The 12410-nt window shown below is 37.8% G+C and overlaps 1 protein-coding gene across 18 annotated transcripts in view; it reads right to left on the bottom strand.

The window, feature by feature from the left end:
• Positions 1–774: 774 nt before the first annotated feature.
• Positions 775–12410, bottom strand: part of LOC128692119 (serine-rich adhesin for platelets) — a 580093-nt gene continuing 568457 nt past the window's right edge. For 17 of the 18 annotated variants that reach the window (XM_070085078.1, XM_070085079.1, XM_070085076.1 and 14 more), the window contains 2 exons: positions 4244–4273; positions 775–3311 (listed from right to left, as the gene is read on the bottom strand). In XM_070085078.1, the coding sequence (XP_069941179.1) occupies positions 1434–3311; positions 4244–4273 (1908 nt within the window). In that variant the 3' untranslated portion in view covers positions 775–1433. The remainder of the gene's footprint in view (positions 3312–4243; positions 4274–12410) is intronic. The other variant, XM_070085075.1, reaches the window with a different exon arrangement.

The following is a 12410-nucleotide window of genomic DNA, read 5'->3' as shown; positions in this document are numbered from 1 at the left end:
ACCATTGGATTTTCTCACAGCATACCAGTGCATGTTGCATGTTCGTTTTGCCGTCCACCCAATCCGTTTTGCCTTATCAGTCCTCCTTGCCACACCAGTCTCTGACCCACGATCACATTAGCTACTGGGTTAAGCCCTGGTACTATCCCATCCACTCTTAATTCCTCTCACCAACCTACTCTTCCACTATGCCTACATCCCAGCTCACCCCACAAGGGTCTTACCTATACTCACTTGATCTTGCAGTGTTCTATTTATGTGGCCACTTTTCTCTAGCGATGAGGCCACCAGTGTAATGGCCTCTAGCACTGAGGCTTCCAGTGTGCTCACCTCCAGCTTTGAAACCAGCAGTGCTAACCTAGCATTGAGGCTTCCGATGTGCTGACATCTAGCACTCTGCTAACCTTGCCCATTTGTTTAAATTCATGTTAAGCGCTAAACCTATGTGGGTCAATCAACGCAAAACGTGGTAGAAGCTTGATCCTCCGTCTACTGAGAGGGAGACAGACGAACTTCCTACTTGTACTCACCTATATGTTGTGCTGTCCCTGCACTGAGGCCTGCAATGTGCTGACCATTAGTGTTTAGCCCTCAAATGTTGTGACTTATTGTGCGCCTACTTGAACCCACCATCATGTTGACGTCGCTCAAGTCCGGCAGCTGATTCAGCATAATACAAATTGGAATTTTTGATACGCCTTACCTATTTCTATTTTTTTAACATATTTCAAAAAAATCTGTGTTGTTAATCTAAAGGTTTAAAGAAAGATAAAGTTAATTCCAGAAGTTTATAAAGTGAAAGATGCATCACAATGCTTCATTTCACAGTAATAGTTTGATAAAGAAACCAGTAACATGCAAAATAAGAGTAAGAATTTTAAAAGGACAATACATTGTGATTTTCTCCTCGTTGAAAAAGAAATGACCGTCCTTTTCAAGTGTTCTTTTTGACAAAGGTCGGTCACACCAGGATCTTCACACTACGGTTATGTTAATATAATAAATAAGTAGCTCTTTAGCCTTCAGATACATAGATGTGTTCAGTTTTGGATAAGAAATAGAAATAAAATTGGAATTAGTGTCATTATTTAGAAGAATATTCCATTCAATTCTTCTCGTTAGACACATTTTTTTGGAACTCTTAAATTTATAAGGAATTCTTCGCCAAAACGCGCTGTGTAGCCCTTGTGGTTTAGCGCTTCTTTTATTATAATAATAATCTTCGCCAAAACCACAACCTCTGGTCCAGTCACCTCATGACTCAACCCTCCTTAACAAAAAAAAAAAACTTTTAGTAATACATGCAACTAGTTTTACAAAAAAAAAAAATTAATTTATTGGAATTAACATTTTTTTAATATTTTGAAATCCATGGTGGATTATGATTCTTGCCACAAATAAATGATATTTGCAATATCTGGAAATTTCTTCCATTATACCAGGATTCCAGTTGTGTCTTTCTGGGGTTTAGGAAGTTTTTTAAGTGTGGATGTGGCAGAGGGCTTGTCTATATCACTGAGGATAAGTACAGGCAGCGTGCCAGTAGCTGACGCTTCTTGTACGGATGACCCAGCTAGTACCGGTCCCGTCACCAGTTCCATGGATTCCCGAACTGCCCGACGAGCAGACTCACACAAAGTAGACGATGACGTGGTTGGTGAGAGAGGAAACTGACTCATGGACTGTGAGGGAGATAGCGGCAATGTTTGGTCCACTATGGGCCTCTCCTCTGGAACTGACATAAGAGATTCCTGACGCGGTAGTCGACCTTCTTCGGGTACAACCCCTAAGGAATGCTGTCGTTGTAAAGGGAAGATCGGTCCAGAGTTTTGACGTTGGAGTGGAATATTTGGTGAAGAGTTTTGGCGACTAATAGCAAATACGCCAGGACGCTTTGTTGGTGGTGGACTGACAACTGTACTGTCTTCAGGAACAGTAGTCATGGAACCCTGTCGTGCGAGAGGACCAGGCGTCGATCCCGGCTGATGCAGTGACGAAACTGACAATGATTCCGAGAAACATGGGGATTCCTCTAATGGTGAAAGGGCTGAAGATGAACGAGGAAACGGACTAGGTGAAGTGGGTGACTCTGGTGATGAAGCGTTGGATATTGACTGTTCTCCATGCTGATGGTCTCGCTTTAATGGCAACGCCCGAGGACGGTGGGTGGGACCAGTATAAGAGACAGTTGGTAAGGAAGATGACTTGCCCAGAGAGAAGTTCAAGGAACTTTTCATGGAAACCTCAGTGGAGGAACACTTAATGGCTGAGACAGAATCTTTATCTTGCAATACTTCAGGTTGGTTCAACAGTTCATGACTGTTGTCGTCGGCCATAGGAATGTCATCCAAAGATATCTGTGATATTAAGTGCTCTGAGTCTTTTGCTTTGTGTAGATTAGCCTTCTTATCGTTACTCTGAAGCCTTGCCTTTCGTTCCTTTCTATCTATGCTGCTTGTATCTTTTCTCTCTGTATTGCTTCTCTTGTCTTTGTTCTTCCTATCAATGCTGCCCATGTCTGTACTGTTGCGCTTCCTTTCTTTGTTATGCTTCGATTCCTGTTTGTCTTTTCTTTCTAAGGAACTCTGGTGCTTGTCGTCTTTTTTGTCTTTTTTGTCTTTAAAGTTCTGATGACCATCATCTTTTTTCTTTTTGTCTGAATTCATTGAGGTTATGTCCGTTCCTTCATTTTTTGTCTTTTCTTTGTTTTTTTGATCAGCAAATGAGACAGATTTAGAAAAAGAATGTCTGTTAGTTAGTCCTGAGATGATACTTGATGGTTTAGCAAACAGAGACTGATACCCCGTCGACTTTCCTGTGCTAGCAGCCGGGGCACTGCCTGAGGACTTCCCTACGGTGCTTCCCGAGGATCCTGTCGAGCTTCCCACAGAGACCCTCGGACTAGCTGTAGAAGTTGTAGAGGAGCTGGCGTTGTCCGTCTTTGCAGAAGATATTGCTGGAAGCTGAACTGCTGGGGCCTCTTCTACTGTTCTTGAGGCCTTCTGTTCACGAGAGAATTTCCCGGTAGTTGTCTTGTTGCCTTGATCCTGTGCCTTCGGGTTATGGCTCTCACCACTTGTGCTTCTGCTTCTGCTGCTGCTGTTACTGCTAGCCTTCATCTGAGGAGGAGCGGTGGCTTCGAAGGTCTGCACCTGGGCTACAGTATCTCGAGACTCCCGGAGACTTTCCAGTAAAAGTTTTACCTCTGCCACCAATTCGTCGTATTCCTTCTTACTCTTCTGTTGCTCCTGCCTGGCTCTCTCAGCATCTCTCAGCGCCAGGTTGGCTGCGTGTTGTACCCTCTCAGCTTCCTGCAGGTCAGATAAGGAACAAGTTAAAACATAAAATGTTGATTTCACATAAATTTAACTGTATTATTACAGCAGTTTACTTATTTTGAAGTAATTTCTTAAATGCCAAAATAAATTTATTGTCTTTCTTAATCTTATGAATACAGTAGGTGTTAATGAATTTGACTCACCTGTAATCCTTATAGGCTGCATAATATTAAAGCTTTTTTGTTAGGCCTTCATAAAGCACAATTAATGAAATGCCAATTATTCTGGAGTATTATATAATGAAAAGATTGTTAGGGAAACTTATTATTTAGTTTTATAATTTACAATAATATAAGATTTTAATTACAACTTCAGAGTAAAATTATGCATCAGTTACGTATTTATTATTAAAATAAGAAGTTAATTATTTAATTAAATTATATTAATAATATAAAAGTGTTTAAAGGTAATACTTATTAGGAAAAAAATTAGTAAAAATGTATGAGAGTAAAGCACTAAATAAAGCGGAATTTCGTTGACTACAATAAGCAAAAAAAAAAAACTTTAGTAATTATATGTACCAACACTTTGATATATGTACCGAAACCGGTACATACATGTACCGAGATAGGTACATACTGTATATGTACCAGTACTGGTACATACATGCATCAACACTGATACATATATTTACCAACACTGACACACAGATATGCACCAACACTGACACACACATATGCACCAACACTGATACATTCATGTACCAGCAATGATAAATGTACCAACGCTCAAATACATATATATGTTCCAACACTCTGGCTACATCACTAATTAGTGGAATTAGTGAGAAAGAGCATGTGCAGTATACAACGAAATAAAGGAGTCCAAGATTACACGTGAAAGCTATTTCATTCCGTTTTGACAACTACTGTACAAGCAACTTGTTTCTCTCCAGAGGCTCTTACTTTCACTGGCTCTTTAAAGTCTGCTCTGCTCTAGAAGGGAAGACATCGACTTGTTATCACATGGAAGTCAATATGCTTAAGTTAAACGTAAAGACAAACCATAAAATAATCAGTTTAAAAAGTAATATTATCTGTGATGAAAGTGTGTGGCAAACAAATTATACATATATATATATATATATATATATATATATATATATATATATATATATATATATATATATATATATATATATATATATATATATATATATATATATATATATATATATATGTCGTGCCGAATAGGCAGAACTTGCGATCTTGGCTTAAATAGCAACGCTCATCTTACTATATAGGACAAGTGAAAATTTGTGTATGTAATAATTTCGCCAAAATCATTCTGAGCCTAACGAAAAAAATATGTTTCACTGTGTTTGTTTAGTATTAAATTATTGTAAACAAATCTAAAATATATTTAGTTGGGTTAGGCTAAAATAAATTGTTCTTGTTATAATAAGGTTAGGTAAGTTTTCTAAGATTCTTTTGGTACAAAATTAAAAATTTTTACATTAACATTAATGAAAAAAATATATCTTTAAACGCATAAGAGAAAATTTTAGGAAGGACTTAATTTTAAATGAGTTCTTGCTAATTGGCAAGTTTTACATATTCGGCACGACATATATATATATATATATATATATATATATATATATATATATATATATATATATATATATATATATATATATATATATATATATATATATGTCGTGCCGAATAGGCAGAATTTGAGATCTTGGCTTAAATAGCAACGCTCATCTTGCCTTATAGGACAAGCGAAAGTTTATGTATGCAATAATTTTGCCAAAATCATTCTGAACCTAACGAAAAAAATATATTTCACTGTGTTTGTTTAGTATTAAATTATTGTAAACAAATCTAAAATATATTTAGTTGGGTTAGGCTAAAATAAATTGCCCTTGTTATTATAAGGTTAGGTAAGTTTTCTAAGATTCTTTTGGTACAAAATTAAAAATTTTTACATTAACATTAATGAAAAAAATATATCTTTAAAGGTATAAGAGAAAATTTCAGAACGGGCTTAATTTTACATGAGTTCTTGCTAATTGACCAGTTTTACATACTCGGCACGACATCTATAAATATAAATATATATATATATATATATATATATATATATATATATATATATATATATATATATATACACACATATATATATAAATACATACATACAGAGAAGTACATGCCGTAGTAACACTAATAATTAATATAACTTACGCTTAAAGAATAAATAAACATAATTAGAATAATGTAGAAAAAAATATAATGCAGAGAGGCAAAATAGATCATGAAAGCATAAAGCAAATGGAATCAAAAGGAAGAAGAACCGAAACATAAAATAGGGGATGAAAGAGGAAAATATGATGACGGTGCTCCCATGAATGGGGTTTCGTGACGCCTCTGAGGGGTTCCTGATCCAAGGAATTGGGTCTGATTTCTCCTTCGTTGGATCGACCCTGATTGCCTGCCAGTTCCCCAGGAGCTGTGTGACCCTCAAGGGCTAACCTCCTGCCATTCCCAGAGATCTTGTAATACTTAAAATATAAGTGAAAGAGCTGAAAGCACAATTAGGGTGATGGAGGAATGTAAGCATAATTAAGATGGAGGAATGTAAGAATAATTAAGATGGAGGAATGTAAGCATAATTAAGATGGAGGAATGTAAGAATAATTAAGATGGAGGAATGTAAGCATAATTAAGACGGAGGAATGTAAGAATAATTAAGATGGAGGAATGTAAGAATAATGAAAGTGATGGAGAAGGGAAACGACTCCTATAATGCCCCTTCAGATTGTGCCTTGACATTTGTGAAGGGCTCTTGATCCAAAGAGCTGGAGTTACCTTCCTTTTCCTTGGATCAACCATGATTACCTCCATTTCCCAAACGTTGTATGACTCTCATGGGTTTACCACTTCCCGTGGTCATAGCGTAATTATTCCCCTGTTTGAGAGTAGGAGATAAATCACGAGGCAGAGAATAAGATAATAGTGTATTGAACATGACTGTAAACATGTAATTAGATAACACTAACATAAAACATGACATTAAACATGTAATTAGATAACACTAACGTAAAATATTCTCATTCAAACGACTTATTGTTCACAAACCGTGAAATGAGATGCGGTACAGAGAGGTCTAGTGGAAAATGTTTGATGTTGGCCTTGTTATGTCCAACGTTGATGGGATGGCTGTATTCTTTTATATAATGAGGAGAGTTTTCATGCATAGTAGGAAATACTAAGTAGTAAGAAGGCAAATGACTGCCGTCAGCTAGAAGGAAAATGGACACGAATGCACACACACACATGGAATCAAATTTGAGGCCACACTGGTGCAGTGTGGCGTCGTAAACACTGGTCTACAAATTTTGATCAATTTTACGGTTCGGAGGAAAAAAACATTTTACTTTACGGTTTTTCTGGGATGCTCAAAGTGAATATGACCTCGACAAGAATCAACTGGATATAGGAAACTGTATATATCGTTTAATCAATTACAGATAGTAGGTTAGAATCAAGAGCCTTTCCTCTGCGCTGTATATTCACTCTCCTACCTTTCCAGCCGGAAGGTAAACTGTACTTGTATCCATATCTTTATAAAATAAAACTAATTTGACATTTTCATCACCAATTTGTAAAGAATGACTATACACAAATAACCCGCACATAAAAGAATGAAACTTAACACATTTCGGTCTGGCTTGGACCATTTACTATTTGTGTAATAAAAGGCACGGTATTGTGCCTTTTTTGTTCTTTAAAGAATGGATAGTTTTATTCCAAAGCATGTTTGCTGTAGACCAGTGCGATCGCTACATCTAACACCATCATTCAGAAAGATGTCAGAAATAACATTTCCACAATCTTAGCCCCTAGCACTGCTACATGACACAACCATAAGATAAACCATTCTCCACTACGAGCGCCCTCTACCCGACTACCACTGCCACTCTCTCCAGCCACTGTATGTAGCCTGTATTCTCCCATTCTTCTCATGTATTTTAAGTTATCAAAATCCCAGGACTGACACATCTTCAATGAAAGTGTCCCAGGTAAAAGCATTCGTGTCCTCTTCAGTTTAGGAAATATTAATTTGGTGGGTTAACACGTATAGATATTTTATTGGAGTAGTTTACATTTAAGTTTATATCAAGACGAATGAGATATTAACATGGAGATTTTCGCAAGTGAGGGGAAATTATATTATTAAGGGTTTTAAAAGAGTAACTAGTCATTATGTTAATGGATGATACTAAGTAACACCTGGTAGACATAAGGTGATTAATATGAGAAGGTTACTACCAGAGGAACGACAGGAGAAGTTTACAGATTTACAACACTGCAGAAGTAAACATAAATGAATATATAAGAATAAAGACATGTTTGCAACCCTTAGGTCATTTTATTATGAGACGTTTCGCCCCCAGTGGTGGAAGCGTTTTCTAATAAAATGTCCTAAGAGTTGCACATGGGTCTTCCCACAGTTTGTCGGGACTGATATACCTGTTACTTGTACTAGTGCATTTAGCTGCATCATAGACACATAACACAGTAAACTTTGTATGTCACGATGCATCGTTTTCAGTATAACTCTGTCAAACATCGTCAAATAAAAGGTTTACTCAGTTTCTGTGTCTTTTATTCATCACTTATCGGCTTCTGCCCAAGTTTGGTGCGGTGTGGCTGTACCTCTCAATGTATGGTCAGGATCACCAGCAAGCAGCCTCACAGGTCAGAAACAGGGCCACAATTTGGCAGGCTGTGGATCGAACCTCCCTACCCCTGTGCTGAATGGCTCACACAGTTTACCGCTTCATGAGATAGAAGTGGCACCAAAACCAATGTCCAATGCTCCATATATCATTAAGAAAATGGGCTACACCTATTATTGGTGCCCCCAAAACATTAGTGATAACTCTATTACTAGCAAAATCTAAAAATATTATTAGTTATCATACCCCATAGAAAAAGTCTTACCTATTACTAATGGTCTGAATCTCTAGGAGGAGACATCACCTTTACTGATGGCCCTACTCAAAATAAATTACAATATCTACTATACCTATTAATAGTCACCCAACTTGTTTGTGGATATCCTATTCATTAGTAGTTACCCTATCCACTATTAGCAATGGACAGCTCTCACAGGTTTGGTTATTTAAAATGCTTGAAAACTAAAAATTGCAAATAAATAAATAATGGTATAAGACGTTGCTGCCTCTTATTAGCAATACCTGTGGATACCCCAACAGTGAATAGCCACACTCAGAGCTGGGCGGCCAAACTTGATGGTAACATCATCCTAAATCATTACTGAAGTTTCTAAAGGTAGTTCTAATATATTTTAGCCTTACATACATTAGTGATGTTATGCAATTGATGTGAACCTTTTATATATTGGAAGTGAAGTTGTACTGTGTTTCATTCACAGATCTTTCACCTTAAACAATATTTGTAAATTCTCGTTATCCCGGCTGTAGTCTGTCTTCTCTCTCTCTCTCTAATTTCCAAGTACTTTTTAAAAGGGTTGTGTGTGCTTGTATTTATTTTCATATATTTGTGTTTTTTTTTTGTATTTACAGGAGAAAAACAATGCTGTGTCCAGTCGTATCTATTGGTATTTTCATTTAAACATTCTTCCCAGGATGCGAGTCGTTCAACATCTAGACATGTATGTACTGGCAGGTGAACAGGAACAGTACAGGTTAGATTTGTTTCTATGTCTGGCCTCGCATATTTTACCATCCTTAATAAAAAAGTCAGTACAATAATACACAAGTATCGAAAGGCCAACAACTACCAAAATTCCAGAAGAAAGCAAGCAAGAAACTGAATTTGAATTTTTTTTATAAAACTGAATTTCAAATCAGCATTTTAAAAATATTATTAAAACCTTTCCAATGTGAAGGGAACTTTAGCTATGTTTAAATTTAATAATCAATAAGAGTCAGAAAATAATTAATGTGGAATGCACCGAGTATGTTACATTTTGTTCGACATTCGTCACACAACCAGTGAGTTGGCAGTTCGGGGTGTAGCAGTTCTGGGGCTCCTCTGTTGCGATTATTGTCCCCTTAAGGAAGGTTCCTTGATGCTGGTGAGGGGCTCATGATCTAGGGAACTGGATCTGTGCTCCAGTTCTCTGAATCATGTATAATCCTACGGGTTTAGCGCTTCCCTTTGATTATAATAATAATGCGCTTATTGTCCAGTTCAATTCACCAATTACGTGGACATTGGCTACTTCAGCTAAGATGACGTCACTCCTGCCCACCTGGCTAAGTGGCAGACTTCCGCTTGGGCTGGTTGTGACTACTCATGCCTTGAGTGGATTTTAGTTGCAATATTATTACTCTGATATCTCGATATATTAACTATGTTCATAGTGTAAATAAGTAGTGAAGGAATATATGGGTTAAGAAATCTACCCTTGTCGTGTTTGCCTTCCTCATACTCTTCCTGTTGATTCCTTTGTTTTACTGAATTTATTTAAATGACCAGGGACTACAGGTCTCTAAACTACCACCTAGGTTCATAAAATGGGGCGTCTGTCCTGAAGCTGCTTCCTCTGGGACTTGCTTATGATGTTTTCCTGCTATTGGTTACAGCTGTTTGCAAGTTGAGCGTATTGCTACAAAGTAGCCCTTTGTATAATGCTGGCTAGTTAAGTCCCCTGCGCACATTAGGCATTTCGTGACGGAATATAATTTGCAAAACTTGCCCAGACTATTTCTTCAGCACTGCTGGAGAATCGCTCATTCAAATGGAATTGAGTATCAACATAATTTTACTGCTGCACAGATTCCTGAGCTAATATGCAGTGTTAAAAGGTGCTTTAGTTGTAATAGGAGCACGTTTCAATCTCTGCTTCCTGCTTTGCTCTCTTGCTCATAATGGTACAAGTCATATTCCTGAACATCTGCCTAACAACCCTCCACCCGTAGAAATGAATGGTGAACAAAGTTTATATCACGGTCAATATGCTTCGTTGGGTCTTGAACTAGCAAAAACTACAATTGAGTAAACTAGGGAACAGTGTGCCTTTGCAAAGGAAGAATGTGAGACAGAGAAGAGACAAATTCGGCATACTGATGCTAATACTTTCAGTGTACAGAAGTCGGTGTCTTTGGTATGTCGTTTCTCTGAATCCGACCCTGAACAGTTTTTTAAGTCCTTCGAAAACCAGGCTTGAGCTCTGCAATGGCTATTCGAGCATTGGGCAGCAATGGTTCATACAGCGTTGTATGGTAAAGCACAGGAATTCACTGATGATTTGAGTGATGAAGACTTCTCTAATTACATTGTTGTGAAGGCGCCTGTGCTAGGTTCATATCATTATATACCTGCCAAATATAGTCAAGAGTTTAAATTGAACAAGCGCCAACTGGGCAGGCTTGCGTAGTCTTCGTTAGGCTCTATACCAAGTGGTATAGAGCAGCTGGTCATTCTAACTTTAACAATTTGGTGCAACTAAACGTTGGTGGATAATCTCCTTGCCGATATCTTTGAGGCTAACCTGATCCTACAGGAACGATCCAATGAAGCTTCTTCCCACTAGTCTGGTATGGAAAGAGACCATCGGGGAAAAACGTTTGCGGTTAATTCAAGGACAGAAGCTGAGAGATACAACACCCACCTCAAGACCAGAAAGGTGCACGAAACAAGATTCTCGACCCAGTATCCAATCTCTACTACTGTAAGCATGGCCACTTCAAGGCCAAAGAGATGTCTGCTACCAATGGTAAGTCGAGTTTTCTGCTACCATTGTTCATTGTTAATCTACAATGAGTCATCACCTCTGATCAGATTAAAGTAGATGCTTCTATGGCATCTTTCTATAGTGACAGTCAAATATCCCTAAATAAGCAGGATTACCCTACGGAAGTGACTACTTTTAGGGATACAGTTGTGTACTGCTCCCTCTTACGAGTGGGCGTACTTATAATTTCTGGCAAGACCACATTAAATTCATCTGTTCTGTTAGAAGTTTATGGAGGGTAATTTTTTCAGTTCCCCTAAGCGGAATTTATGTTAGGAGCCAGTGTTACACTGGCTATTTATCTGTAGGTGTATCGGGGATAGGGGGGAGGGGGTTCCCAATGAGTGTACTTGGGGTTTGGGTGTGGCATGCACCGAGTATATTATATTTTATTCGACGTTCATCACACAACCATTTTGTATGCTCTCTCGACCAGTGAACTGGCAGTTCAGAGTGAAGCAGTTCTGGGACCCCAATGCTGTGCTTATTGCCCAATTCAGTCCACCAATCAGGTGGTCACCAAGGTGTCACCACTCTTACCCACCTGGCTGGGTGGCAGACTCCCACTGCCTACTCATGCCTTGAGTGGGTACTCATACCTTCAGTGGCAATATTATTACTGATATCTCAATATATTAACATTGCATATAGTGTAAGTGATGAAGAATGCATTCGTAAAGAAATCTACCCCAGCTGTGTCTGCTTTGCCCTTGCTCTGCCCTGCTGATTGCCTTATTTTGCTTAGTTTCGAGACCAGGTGCTACAGGTTTTTAAACCACAACCTGTGTTCGTAATGCTTTAACATCAAGCCTCAACGAACTGAGTTCACAAGATAAAACAAGACATTATCCAGTATACACTTTTTTTTTTAACATCGTCCTTCTGGTTAGACACAATATAGTTCAGATCTCGTTAACCAGTGTTCAGACCTGCATTCCATAGGTCGAAACCCAAACTTGAGAAAGTGGAACAAACTGCTAACAGCACTGGTAAAAGAGGGAAGAATTTTGAAACAGCAATATTCTAAATAGTGAAGAAAAATGAAGTGAATATCTTCCCACTATTATCACTTTTTACATATTAGTTCACATTTCTGAATATCTTTATACATTTATGAAAAAAATACACGTAAAACACCTGACAACAGTTTCAACAACGTCTCTTAAAAGCTATGTAACAACAGACTCTACTTTGGCTACTCTAAATAGGGAAAAAGGCAGATACAAAACTCACACATACTGTTAAATACCTGCGCAAGATACAGAATACCTGCATAAGATACACAACACCTGTACGAGGCACATAATACAGAATACCTGCATGAGATTCAGAATA

This window comes from Cherax quadricarinatus, chromosome 15 (genome assembly GCF_038502225.1).
Source record: "Cherax quadricarinatus isolate ZL_2023a chromosome 15, ASM3850222v1, whole genome shotgun sequence".
Lineage (NCBI taxonomy): Eukaryota > Metazoa > Arthropoda > Malacostraca > Decapoda > Parastacidae > Cherax > Cherax quadricarinatus.
The sequence above is the reverse complement of the archived record's forward strand: the minus strand, read 5'-3'. Positions and strand labels throughout refer to the sequence as shown.